Source organism: Pinus tabuliformis, chromosome 7, assembly GCF_031772625.1.
Source record: "Pinus tabuliformis cultivar Carrire ecotype Pingquan chromosome 7, CPIR1, whole genome shotgun sequence".
Classification (NCBI taxonomy): domain Eukaryota; kingdom Viridiplantae; phylum Streptophyta; class Pinopsida; order Pinales; family Pinaceae; genus Pinus; species Pinus tabuliformis.
The window spans coordinates 238,146,603-238,161,296 of NC_142293.1; the positions used below are offsets into that span (position 1 = coordinate 238,146,603).

Consider the following 14,694-nt stretch of genomic DNA (forward strand, 5'->3'; position numbering starts at 1 on the left):
TTGGCCTCGAGTCATTTTCCTTACAGTTCTTCATTTTGTAGCATTTTTGGATAGTGATGAGAGAGTCTCCAAATACACTTAATTGATGGATTCCTTCGGTCACTGCAATCTTCAGCCCTTGCCAAAGACCAAGTTCTTATGTCTGGTTGTTTGAGGCAAAATCCAACCTACATGCAAATTTTTCTCAATTTCTCCATCAAGGCAAAGGATAACCCCTCCCGCTCCTGCCTCCCCCTTAAATTCAAATTTATTAATATTAAAATAAATAAAAAATAATATGTGATTTTTAATTATTTAATATGGAAAAATTAATATATGATACAGAGTTAAATACTTTAAAAAATGATATTAAGAAATTTGATTTTTTTAAATATTTAATTAATTTGCATTTAAAATGATTTAGTTAATAAAAAAATGTATTACACTGATTCAGCAACCCAGTATATGAGGGAGATGTTGTCATGTAACGTTACATTATTTAAAAATGTATATATATGTCGGTTGATTAATGAAAAATAAAGAATAATATTGAGTATGTGGGCTCAATTAAGCTCTCTAACAAAACACACATATAAGCACTAAGTATTTCTGATATGATTGGAATCATAGTTAAAATGCTTTTGTGTGAAATTAAATTTATCCAAGTGAAAACTAATAAGTATTTTACATATATTAATTACCTAAGTAAATTGATATCATGGTTGTGTAAATAAATTGTATTCAATTAAAAAACAATAATAATAAATATTTCAAATGCATAAAGGAAAAACTAATATATATATATATATATATGCTTTTTTCCTGAGGTAAATTTTAATAAATGGAAAAATAATAAGTATTTAAGATACATATATATATATATAACATGTTTAATTATACGTAAAAACAAATGTTTAATGATAATTGCACCTAGAGGTGCTCCAATATGGTAAAGATGTTGTATTTTTAATCTGAAAATGGAAGGAAACAACTCCCTAATGAAAACTGACCATCCTCTCACAATTTGCAAGTTAACAAAATGAGCCTTTAAAGGTAAAATGAGTTTCACAACCTCTTCAAGATGGTGAGTTAAATTTTCACATGAACTTAAAAGAGAAACAAATTACATGTAATTCAAGATGATAAACATGAAGAAAAGAAACCAACATTTGATAATAGAGTTCACCTCTCTTGGGCTACATCTTAGTAATAGATGAGTACTTTACAACTTGTTGACAATAGAGTGGCTTGTCTCTCCTACAAAGAAACATTCTCCTACAAAGAATTCTCACTCAAAAAGATGGCTCCCTATAGAAAGTCATGAAAATGTCAACATAAAAAAGACTCTTCCACAATAGGTCCTTGTACTCCACATGAAATCAAAAGCATAAACATGCAACTCTTTCACAATGAATAATTGAAAGGGGCTTCTCTCCTTAACACACTGAGAAAAGACTTAAAAGAGTTGTTCTATTGAAGTAACAACTACTGCAAATGAAACTGGAAGAGTAGAAAACCTCTAACTAGGCTCTCTCCATGCTCAAATATGCCTCCATAATGCTTCAAAACTATTTCTGCCTCTAGAACTAAAAGACTTAATTATGTAAAAAGTCCATCACAAAGTGCTCAAATCAGAATTTTGAGGCTTCCATTGAGTTCAAGACACTCAAAAACCCCTCTCTAAGCTCTTCTTGAGCTCAAAAAGGTTAAAAAATAAGCAAGATATGCTTCTCCAAGGCAAGTTATGTTATTTATCCTGCAAATTGGCAAAACTTGCTAATTGTGCAATGATTTCACCCTTTACACAGTCCGTCGAGTAACAATATCACTTGGGACCAGCAAGATTCCTGCCACAAAAGGTGCAATTTGTCGCTTCATTAATTTCACCAATAACCCTTATGCGTTGGATTAGGGTCACGTGGTGCCCATGTGGTCAGGGATGGGGGCTAACTTCCTGCCCCCACCAGCTTAGCTCTCGGTCCATTGAGATAAGGTCATGTGGTGTGGATAGGGTCGGGGATCGGGGCCAACTACCCGCCCCCGTCGGCCAAGCCCCATTGCCAACTCTGGTTATGGTCGTGTGGGTGTCGCATAAAACCCGAGGCTAGGGCCAAGTGCCCCACCCCTCTGCCTAACTCTCCACCCAGTCACGTGGTGGTGTGGTAAGACCATGCGCTGGGGCCTAGTCCCCGCCCTTTCCGTCATAGCGCCTCCACTGCTCTCCAAGGGTTGTATGGTAAGGAATGTGACGTAGGTTGGGGGCTAACCACCCGGTCCCTCCCCCCAAATCGCCGACAACAACCACTTTAAATAGAACCCATGACCATTATATGTTAAGAACTAACGTGGTGGTGTGATGGTAAGGTTAGAGGTTGGTCCACTAGAGGTATAGGGTTCAAACCCCGTCGAGGCCTTAGACCGTTTTGCAAAAAAATTGGCCAACCACGGGGCACCATGTGGCGCCCTCTCATTGGGCCACGTAGCACCTCATAACTAAATAACGAATCAAAACGCACCAAATGCAACTTGCACATTGATGCCACATGTCAATACCTTCTTGGTCCACCGCCAACCATACCTTGCATAGTCATTTGATGATGTCAGTTGTATAGACTGCCTTGTCAACAACCCAGTCAACCCTGTTGTTGACTTTTTAGTTGTTGGTCAAAAGCTTCAGAACGCCATAACTTCTTTATACGACGTCAAATTGAGGCGATTCAAGCGTCATTGGAATCATAACGAAAAACACTACGACTCGACGCCAGTTTTGGGAGATTCCAAAAACTTTAATTTTTGAGCCTATTTTTGATCTCGAGATCATACCTCCCCATTAGGAACTTTTGAACCTTCAAAAGTCTATCTTCACTCAACAAATAAGTGAGGAAATATCTCATTAAATTTCTCGATCTCAATCCTTATTGTTTTGTTTGAATTGGTGCCTTAAAGCTCCAATCAGGGTACTCCACCTTGCATCTACGTGAGGTCCTTATATTTTTGTCAAGAATTGTCGCTTGCTACAATTCTCTTAAACATGCAGGAACAAAGTCTTTAATCGATTGAATCTAAACATTCTCTCCAAAACCATCTTTCTTATGCTCAAACAAACTTCACCTTGAAGTCTCTCTTTACTGAAGACAAACTTGAATTTCCACCTGTAAAGCAAAAGCAACTCAATACTTGCCATGCATTGATTTACAGTTTGCTTTGTTGTCCTCAAGTTGTAATTGTACAATAACATACTTGTCATTGTCTACATTGCTATGGTCATCTTCTGCACAGTCTTTACCAAAGATCAAATTCAAAAACAAGCTTCACATATCGAAATACTTGTATATGTGAGTGTTTGACACAATTGTAGACATACTAGATGAAATACAAATGCTCATCCCAAAAGTCCCATTCAAGTTGACTTATCATCAAGCCAAGATAACATAACATGCAAAAAAAACACACTTGTTGCAAATAAGTGATTGTACATGACTTAACTTTATAAAATACCCAAACGAGAATATACAACAAGTATTTACAATTTTACAAAGCAAGCTAACTGTACATAATAGTCTACCCATTCTTTGCCTAATCAAACTTATGGGTTCTCTTTTTGTACCCACTCTGCTTCAAAGGCTACTTCAGGAACTACATTAGTTTACACTTTGCCACTTGTCAATTTCTTTGCAAAGGATCGCATGACCTCTTTGTCCTTCTTGGGGTGAAGTTCTAGATGGAGTTTCCAACACTTTTCAATCTGGTGCCCATTCATGCTAGAATGGGTACAAAAATGCTTTCGCTTGCCCATCAACAAGGAAGTCTTCATGACTGAGAAAGGTTCCTCGTGCCTTGTCCCAAGGATTTGATCCATTTTATTGACCATATCCTTACGTTGCTCACACTCAGCCACACAATGATCAACTGCATCACAAAAGGTGCAAGGAAACATTTCCCATAAATAATCAAAATTACCAACATTTATGGAATTCCCTTGACACTTATACTTGTCCTTTGAGCTATGACTTTGACGAGAATAATTGTACTTGACATGTCCCATGGAATGTTCATCTATCTTTGGAGACAAATTGCCATTATCACCACCATCATGGTGTGACATATCATCACTTGATGATTTCTTTGCCTCAACAATTTTAGAGCACCCTTCTATTTCTTCATGGCCATAACCCAATCCTTCATATCGTGGTTGTTCCTCACTTCAACAGGATTAGTGATACCTTGGCCATTGACTCTAAGGCCTCTTCCATCATAACCCATCTGAGTTAAAAGCTTCATACCAATACCTTTGTTATGTTTTTCAAAGGTTGCAAAAGATGTTTTATCAACAATAAATGAAGGAGTAGAACTAGAAACACTAATTACCTCCTTTGGCCTATCACCCATATTTTATGTTTTAGATGTTGATGATGAAGTGGATGATGACTCTAGCCAACCACTTTTACCGACGAGCACATAGGGCGAATCCTTCAGATGTTGACAAAACTCACAAGCATATCCTTAACACAGGGTTCATATCTTATATACAAACCATGCCCACAGATTGGTTTAATCTTGGAGGGATTCTTTGTTGCTTCCGGGATGGAACTCTCACCAATTTGTTCCTCGACTACATGTTGCAACTGCAGGAACATTTTCCTTTTCTCCTCCTCTGCAATTTCAAGCAATCTCCTTAGCTCAACATTCTTCATTCGAAGAGCTAGATTAATCTCCACCAACTCTTGGAGTCTTTCACACTTCAGTTTCTTTCCCATACTTGCAACTTGGTCAGAACCCGCTATGACACCACCTGATCTGAAATGGAAGGAAACAACTCCCCAATGAAAACCGACCGTCCTCTGACACTTTGCAAGTTAGTAAAATGGGTCTTTAAAGGTAAAATAAGTTTCACAACCTATTAAATATGGTGAGTTAAGTTTTCACATGAACTTAAAAGAGAAACAAATTCACATGCAACTCATGATGATAAACATGAAGAAAATAAACCAACATTTGATAACGAAGTTTACCCCTCATGGGCTATGTCTCCGGGCCTGCTCCAATAATTAGACTGCTATATTGATTTCAGCAACAAATGAGTACTTTACAACTTGTTGACAATAGATTGGCTTGTGTCTCCTACAAAGAAACATTCTCCTGCAAAGAATTCTTACCCAGAAAAATGAATCCCTACAATAAGTAATGAAAATGTCTACATAAAAAGGACTCGTCCGCAATAGGTCCTTGTACTCCACTTGAAATCAAATGCATAACAATGCAACTCCTTCACAATGAAGAGTTGAAAGGGGCTTATCTCCTTAAAACATTGAGAAAATACTTAAAGGAGCTGCTCTACTGAAGTAACAACTGCTGCAGATGAAACTTGAAGCCTAGAAAACCTCTAAATAGGCTCTCTCTCTGCTCAAATATGCCTCCATACTGCTTTAAAACTGTCTCTGCCTCTAACACTGAAAGACTTGATTATGCAAAAAGTCCATCATAAATTGCTCAAATTAGAAATATGAGTATGCAATTGAGTTCAGGACACTCAAAAACCCCTATCTAGGCTCTTCTTGAGCTCAAAAAGGTTAAAATATTAGCAAGATATGCTTCTCCAAGCCAAGCTTTTATATTTGTCTTGCAAATTAGCGAAACCTGCTAACTACGTGACGATTTCACCCTTTACACAGTCCGCCGAGCGATAATTTCGCCTAGGACCAGCGAGATTCCCGTCACAAAAGGTGCAATTTGTCGCTTCATTTATTTTGATAATAACCCTTATGCATCGGATCAAGGTCACGTGGCGTCCATGTGGCTGGGGCTAACCACCCACCCCCGCCGGATTAGCTCCCGCTTCGTTGGGATAAGGTCATGTGGTGTCGATAGGGCCGGGGGCCGGGGCCAAATTCCTTCCCCCGCCGGCTAAGCCTCGATGTTGGCTCTAGTTATGGTCACGTGGGTGTCGCATAAAATCTGGGGCTAGGGCCAAGTGCCCTACCCCTCCGCCTAGCTCTTCTCCCGGTCATGTGGTAGTGTGGTAAGACCATGGGCTGGGGCCTAGTCCCTACCCTTTTTGTCGTAATGCCTCCACTTCTCGCCAAGGGTCGTATGATAAGGTATGTGACCTGGACCCAGGGTTAACCGCCCGACCCCTCCCCCCAAACTGCCAACAAAAACCACTTTAAATATAACCTGTGACTGCTATATGTTAAGAACTAACGCGGTGGTGTGATGGTAAGGTCGAAGGTTGGTCTGACAGAGGTTTAGGGGTTGAACCCTGCCGAGGCCCTTGGGCCGCTTTGCAAAAAAATTAGCCAACCACGGGGTGCCACGTGGTGCCCTCTCATTAGGCCACGTGGCAACTCATAATTGGTCCACCTCACAACTAAACAACCAACCAAAACACGCAAAATGAAAACTGTACGGTGATGCCACGTGTCAAGACTTGATTGGTCCACCACCAACCGTACCTTGCACAGTCATCTGACGATGTCAGCTGTACAGACTGCCTAGTCAACTCTGATGTTGACTTTTTAGATGTTGGTCAAAAACTTCAAAATGCCATAACTTCTTCATACAACGTTAGATTGAGGCGATTTAAGCGGTGTCGTAATCAAAATGACAAATACTATGACTTGATGCTAGTTTCAAGAGATTCTGAACACTTTCATCTTTTGAGACTATTTTTGATCTTCAGATCAATTGTCATGTTTAACATTTTGACATGGTCAAAATAAAATAAAAAATAAAAGTAAAAATATAAATAAAATAAAATAAAATAATTAATTATAATTATAATTAATAATTAAATTAGCCTAGATCCACCTTAACTCCATATCTACGAAGCACCAAGAGGGATCAAATCTCTTGAGATGCAAACTTCTATTAGAGTGAAAAGAGATTTGATCCCTCTTGGTGCTTGGTAGATCCGAAGTTAAGATGGATCTGTGCTGGTATTATATCAATTGGGGTTATTTTAGTTGGTTTAGTAGAATGGTTGTTATCTCCTCTACCGAAGTTCAATTCCTTCTGAGTGACATGATATTGAGAAAAAATGTTGTATTGACCCCCACTCTCTAGGAGGGGATGATTTTCTTTGGAAAAAACTTTTATTTATTTAAAAAAAATCCAGATATTCTATTTTTTATATATTCTAAAGAATCCAAATGTTTTACATTTTTGTTCTAATAGATAACCAACTATCAAATACAATTACAATTAGAATATTGTAACAAAGATACTTCAACCATGCAATATAATTAAAAGATTTTAATGAAGAATAGTTAAATAATTTGAATCTCACCTTTCATTCCATTTTCTTAACTATTTTCCTTTTACATTTTTTTAAAGTTAATTTGTATTGCCTCAAAATATCAAATTACATCATTTAATAGACATCAAATCAACACAGTGTAAACCATTATCACTCTTAATTTGCCACGAGGGAAACTATATATGTTGACTGATAATATATTAGCAAGAGTCAAAATTTAGAGTCTACAACATTGATCAACTAAATATGATATTGACAGAGAACCATAAAGAAATAGAAAACTAAGACAAGTCATGACAACAACTCAAGAATCTGATGAGGTCATCAGAGTAGGGTCCTTTGCACTGGTAATAAGAGAAGCAAAAGGCTTGAGTTCACATTGGATGTGGGTCTCCACATGAGCCAAACAAGCATCTAGACTAGCCAAACAGAAGCATTGATGGTGCTGCACCCTTTGAATCTCATTTAAGGAAGCTATAATGTTGTTCCGATCTTCATGTTTCTCTTTCAAGACTTTTCCTAAAAGAGTTTTTAGCTGCCAATGTAAGGTGCCTGAATTCATATACTAGTTCTTTCTTCCCTTGGCATGTCCAGGGTCAGGAAGCTAATTAGCTACTTCCTCCATGATCTCAAAATCAGAATATGCCTGGAGGTCATTAACAATGTAAGATTCTAGTTGGCAAATTTCATCATGGATGTTCGGAGGGGTGATTGAGTGAAAAATAGTTGTAGGGTTTTGAGAATGTACCTGGGTCCTCAGATGAACTTGTTGGCCTCTGCCCCCACTACCCCTTCGACTACACATTTGTTATCAAGGCATAATGCCTCCAAAGGAAAACCACAAGACAAGTTAAAAGTAAAATACTAGGCCTGGTCGAAGAGAAAGGAAATGAACCAACTTGAGGCTGAAGACAAGTAGCGAGTAGTAGCGAAAACAACGCAACCCAGGCTTACATCAAAGAAAAGTCCCTCGTAGTGGATACACTACATACCACCATTAAGCACAATTCCCCTCATGTCGGTAAATACCAGAGAACCAATCCTAGAGCACCGAGATAAGTATTAAACATAATACTCTATAATGAAACCCATAAGACTCAAAACCAAAACAATAAACAACATGACAAGAAGGGTAAGTTTGGAGCCTGAAACCACTGTACCTCTTAATGAAAATCGACTCAGTCTCTAATGCAACATGCAAGGAGGCATCGCTAGTTGAAAATAGCCTTATCCTCGGAGTAACCCGCAACAAATCATCGTGTTGACACACGACATAACTCAGTTCTAGCACAAACCCAACTAACACTTTCACATTCAAGCTGCAATTCCTTTTAAACATAGGGGTAAGAATAAGGTATATGAATGCCGAGGCCTCTGCCACTTAGAAGCCGGAGACAAGTGACCCAGGCATAGAAGAAGGCCAAAGGTTACGATAGTCTAAATCTAAGCTTCCTCTTATTGCCACTTTGTCTCTAAAGAGTTGCCAAGATAATATTCCCACATATAGCGGGGAGGGCGATCTAATCCGACATAAATTCCAATCAACATCTACTTGATATGCAAGACGAGTGGAAGGATAAAGGCAGTCCATCAAATTAAGATGGGAGTTATTCACATGCTCTTACATGGGGCAGGGAAGCCACACCACCTCCTATCAAATGACGAAATAAAAAACACAATAGTGAGCAACCCAACTTTCAAAAATAAAATAAAATTAGATTTTATATAAATATTAATATACATTTTTGTTGAAATAATTTTATATTTCATATTAGAAATATATATATTTTGGTTATAAAAAAATAATTTAAATTCAAAAATATATATATAGGTTATAAAAAAATAATTTAATTCAAAAAACAACGTTTAACCACTTAAAATTATATATATATTTTTGAACTACGACTTTTAACACTGCACCCTATCATCACCCATTTAAAACCCATAAATCAAACATTAATGTAAATTTATTTTAATTTTTAAATATCTATTTAAATATTATAATCATTTTATTATTCACCTTTGAAATGCTTAATATCTAAAATTAAATATTCGTGTTATACTTCAAATGTATAAAACAAAAATGAATTTAGGTGCATCCACACCCACCCACTCGAACGGCCGAGCAAGAATACGTGAAGGAATGATATTTGAATATTAATTATGTAATAAAAAGAGCGTAAAATTCTTATTTTATTCTTCGAATTGCCTCGTGTATATATACGGTATCCGTTCAATTCTCAGATCCCATATTTTTCCACTCAAAATTTGTCCAACTCCTCTGGTGCTGTTGGCCTGGTGCTGTGGCCTTTTCAGACCAACCAACGAAAATGCAATGTACTGCTGCTCTAAGCCCCGCTGGGAGGGTGACTGCATATGGGGGTGGATCCATCAAGTCCAGCCCTCCGTCACGGCCCATCTTCTTACTATCTAATGTGCCTACTCGCCCAAATCTAAATTCTGGGCCCAAGCTCTCCATTTGCCCTTCTCCAAGGGCTGGATTGAGACATTGGTCACTCTTGGCTTCAACTTCCAACTATGAAACTTATCAGAAGGGCACCACAAGAGATGTTTGTGGAAGAACGAGCGCAACACAGAACGATGGGGCCATACCAGCAGACGAGGCAGATAATGATGTGAAAAAAAAGTTTATGAAGACTTTGGTGTTGGGATCTCTGTTTGGGCTTTGGTATCTGTTCAATATCTTTTTCAACATCTATAATAAACAGGTATTTTTTATTCTGTTAATGTCTAGATATGTCCATTTGTCTGAAACCAAAAACTAAAATGGAAAATTCATGGTGGTTTGTGGTTTCACACAAGGGCATGAGTACTAAAATGGAAAATGCATGGTGGTTTCACACAAGGGCATGAGTTCTACTATGGGAGGGATCCCATAGGACCTAACCTCAATGGATGATGCATCCCAATTGGTAAAATGAGCCATTTGTTGCATTTGCATGAACTAGCCCAGACCTGTCTAAACCCGGATCTGATATGCACCTGGAGGTTGCATATGTCGAGTTCCAATACTCGATACGTTGCCCATTTGTCTGAACTCAAGATATGGATCCAGAGCTGCACAACCTTGGGGTAACAGTGCTAATCCTCACCTTCACCTGGGCTGTAGAATTCTCGTTGATTGTCATGGTGCAATCAATCAATGCAATGTTTCTTATTGAATCCTTTTGTTCTTAAGTCTAGGCATGCCATCTTTGAAGTGCTAATGGTTTTGACTGCCTTGGTTTCCTGGGACTGCTATCAGTGAATCTTAAATGGATATACTCTGATGATCAAAACTTTGATAGTGCTTGTTCTGGACCTCCCAAGCCACAATGAGAGTGTGGGTGCCTAATAAAAGTAAAAATAGAGCTATGTCTGATCCTCGATTTTTGCCACTGGAAAATCAAAATTCATTGACAACCAATGCAACAACAATGCTGTATTTTATTCGCAAACATTGAAAATTCATGTATACTGTCACTAGCTGTATTTCCCCTTCTATGAGTTGACGTTTCCTGTCTTCAAAATAATACTAAAATGAAACCCCAGATTGTAAATAAGTCATTAATTGGTAAAAAATGAAATGGGTAGTATTGAGAATTCGACAATTCAATCTGTATTGTGTACCAAAATGACAAAGAGTGTGCATCTTCTTGTTAAAATTGACAACTAGGGCCAAACTCCACATGGGTTATCTTATTTAGGACAACTGATATTTTTCTTGGATTCTTCTCTCCGAGAGGTGTAGGATTGATCTAAAGATCATCCGATTCAGACATGTACAAATGAAGATATGAATTCATTTATATTATGGACAAATTGTCAAGGTTGGCCAGTAAGCAAAACAGGCATTCAAACCCCCAACTCATCTTCAATGTTGCATATAAAAGGAGGAGACCTCAAGTCATTTTCACCATCATCTTATCTCACATCTCTCTCCCCTCTTGTGATTGGGTACGCATATCTTGGTAGCTGTCTCTCACAAGTGTGAAGGAAGAAGTACGAATTTCAGTTTCACTGCTTTGACCAATGTTGACTGCCCTAGGGCTGGTCGTAGGTTGACTTTTGTTGACCAATTTTGACTAGACATTTTTGGACTGTTTTGGGTTGATTAGTCTTGCTGTTGGAGGTTGCAGTTCACTGGGTTTGACCGAGCTGTTTAGAGGAAGAATTCTACCCTGTTTGATCAATGTTGACTTTTTTGGTTAGGGCTTCTTGCTGCTGTCATAAATGATCAGATTTGTAATTTGTACTATCTCTCTCTACTGAACTATTGAAGAATATAAGAAGAATTGATCAAGGGTTTCCCCACATTGGCGTTTGTCCTTGACTGGTGCCACATCTTGTGTCCTCTTGTCTTCCTACTGTTTATGTTTATGTTCTATCTGCATTTCACTATCATCTTGATGTGATTGATAATCTGAACATTGATACTGGGCTAATAAAGAAATTGAAGTAAAATTGCTCTTTAGCATAGAACATACCATTGTTACCTAAAATTAACATGGTATCAGAGGTGAGGTGAAGATAAAGCCCAAACAAGAGTGAAAGAGAAATCACTAAAGACAGTTGGACAAGGACAGAAGGCTCAATGGGTTTCTTATCCCACTTCCCGGCTGAAGACAAGCTTTGTGAAAAGTTTGACTATCATGGATGGAAGATGTCTCTTGATTTGACCTTGGAAGAACAGGAAGTTGGATTATGTGAAGGATAAAATCCTTGAGCCTCCTTCAAATGCACCAGTTGCTGCGAAGACCAAGTACAATAGGGCTGAAGTCAAATCAAAGAAGATTATCAGAGATTCCATTGACAAGTGTATGGTGGCCCACATCTTCGATTTGAACACCTCCAAGGAGATCGACGACAGGTCTGTCAACATGTTTAAGGTTAGTGATGCTAATCAAATTTTATTTCTCAAAAATAAGTTGAAGGATATTAAGAAGGGCAATGACGAGGATATTCAATCCTACTTCTTAAGGATCACTGAGATCAAGAATGATTTACTTTTGATTGGAGAGGTCATTCCTGACAAGGAACTTACTATCACTACCCTTGGAGGACTCCCACCCGAGTGGTATATATTTAGAACCACTATCCTCAATAATGATCGAATTCCAAGGTTTGAAGAATTGATGTCGAGATGCATTCAAGAAGAAACAAGAATGGTGGAGTAAGGAACGCCTTCTAATAGAAACAACCCCACTGCATTCTCCGCTCATGCCAGAAGGAGAAATAATGCAGGGACCAAAGGTCATTTTCAATGGAAAGCCTGGATCTAAGGGAGGAAGGAAGGGCAGGTGTTTTGTTTGCAATAAGTTTGGCCACTATGCAAGGGAGTGTCCAAATAGAAGGGACACATCACATGATGATGATCACAATCATTACAGGGGTAACTTCAACCACAAAAATCAAAGGAATGGCAGGTTCAATGGCAAAGGAAAAAGGAATGTGGGACATAAAGGAAATGGTCGACCCTCCAAGAAAGCGAGGAACTCTAGGTATGAAGAATCAAATGTTGTTAACAATAAGAAAAAGGAGTACTATCTTATATCGACTCTCTCCACTACCTCTCCAATGGACACTTTGGGGAATTGGCTAATTGATAGTGGTGCCTCAAGGCACTTCACCAGATACAAGGAAGCTCTCTAATCTAATAGAGAAGGAGACAAACTTGGAGATTAACCTTGGAAACGATGCCACCTATCCCGTGAAGGGAGTACGGAATGTTACCCTTCAATTGAATCAAGGTAACACTATTCATTTACAAGAAGTTCTTTATGTCCCTGATCTTAAGAAGAACCTAGTGTCCATTTCGACAATGGAAGACAAAGGATACAAGGTGGCATTCATCGATGGAAAGGTACGTGTTTGGAAAAGGAATTTTAAAGATGCTTTTACTCTTGGGTTCAGGGTTGGCACTTTGTATCAAGTTGGAGGAAGTCCATTGGGAGCCATGTCTTGCGACACATCTCTACAATCTGAACTATGGCACCGGAGGTTTGCCCATCTTCATTATAAGGCTCTACCTGATGTGAGATAGATGGTGACAGGTATGCTCGAGTTCAAAGTAGAGCATAAAGGTGTATGTCCGGGATGTGCCGAAGGAAAACTTACAAGGGGACCATTCCCCTCAAGTAATAGCAAGACCACAGACATATTGCAATTGATCCACTTTGACATATCTGGTATGATGCCCGTAAACTCTTTGGGAAGATACTTATATTATCTCACCTTTACTGATGATTATTCTCGCAAGACCTGGATCTACTTCTTGAAAAAGAAGGATGAAGTGTTCACCTAGTTCCATCACCTCAAAGCCTTGATTGAAAATTAATTCGAGAAGGAAATCAAGATATTGAGGACTGATAATGGGATTGAGTACGAATCCAATGAATTCCATGATTATTGCAGAGAAGTTGGCATTAAGAGGGAGACCACAACACCATACACTCCCGAGCATAATGGTGTGGCTGAAAGGAAGGATCGTACTATCTTAGAAGCTGTTTGTACCATGCTTCATGATCAAGGGCTTTCGAAGTTCCTATGGGCTGAAGCTGCAAATACTGCTGTGTATGTTCAAAATCGATGCCCTCATCAAGCATTGGACTCCAAGACTCTCGAAGAAGTGTTCATTAGTAAGAAACCCGATGTCTCTCATTTTAGATTTTTTGGAAGTCCCGTATATTTTCATGTGCTGAAAGAGAAAAGAAGCAAATTGGGTGCATCTGGGAAGAAAGGAATCATTGAGGACTGATAATGGGATTGAGTATGAATCTAATGAATTCCATGATTATTGCAAAGAAGCTGGCATTAAGAGGGAGACCACAACACCATACACTCTCGAGCATAATGGTGTGGCTGAAAGGAAGGATTGTACTATTTTAGAAGCTGTTCGTGCCATGCTTCATGATCAAGGGCTTCCGAAGTTCCTATGGGTTGAAGCTGCAAATACCGCCGTGTATGTTCAAAACCGATGCCCTCATCAAGCATTGGACTCCAAGACTCTCGAAGAAGTGTTTACTGGTAAGAAACCCGATGTCTCTCATTGTAGATTTTTTGGAAGTCACGTATATTTTCATGTGCCGAAAGAGAAAAGAAGCAAATTGGGTGCATCTAGGAAGAAAGTAATCATTGTGGGCTATAGTAAAAATTCTAAGGGTTATAGAATTTATGTGGCTGGTCAAAGGGAAGTTAAGATAAGTCATGATGTCACCTTCGATAAAGATATGGTCCTCAGCAAGATCAATAACCTTCCTATCCCAAGGAAGGACAAAGAAGTTGACACCGGAAAATAGGGTGCAAAAGAAGATGAAACGATGCTGAATGTTGATGAACCTATGGATCCTCCTCCTTAAGAGCCCTCCTCCTCCAAGAGGAGATCCTCATGGCTTAGGGAGACTCTCGAAGATTCTGAGAGACATATTGCACCAAGAGGGACTTTCTGTGAAAGCAAGAAG

At 38.7% G+C, this 14,694-nt stretch overlaps 1 protein-coding gene across 3 annotated transcripts in view; it reads left to right on the forward strand.

Annotated features, from left to right (window-relative positions):
- The first annotated feature begins 9,412 nt into the window (after nt 1-9,412).
- The window catches only part of LOC149246740 (phosphoenolpyruvate/phosphate translocator 1, chloroplastic-like), a 155,922-nt gene continuing 150,640 nt past the window's right edge, over nt 9,413-14,694 (forward strand). For all 3 annotated transcript variants that reach the window (XR_016266552.1, XR_016266551.1, XM_089458008.1), the window contains exon 1: nt 9,413-9,963. Coding sequence is in view for 1 of the 3 variants with exons in the window: in XM_089458008.1 (XP_089314134.1) it covers nt 9,565-9,963 (399 nt within the window). In the remaining 2 variants the exon portion in view is untranslated. The remainder of the gene's footprint in view (nt 9,964-14,694) is intronic.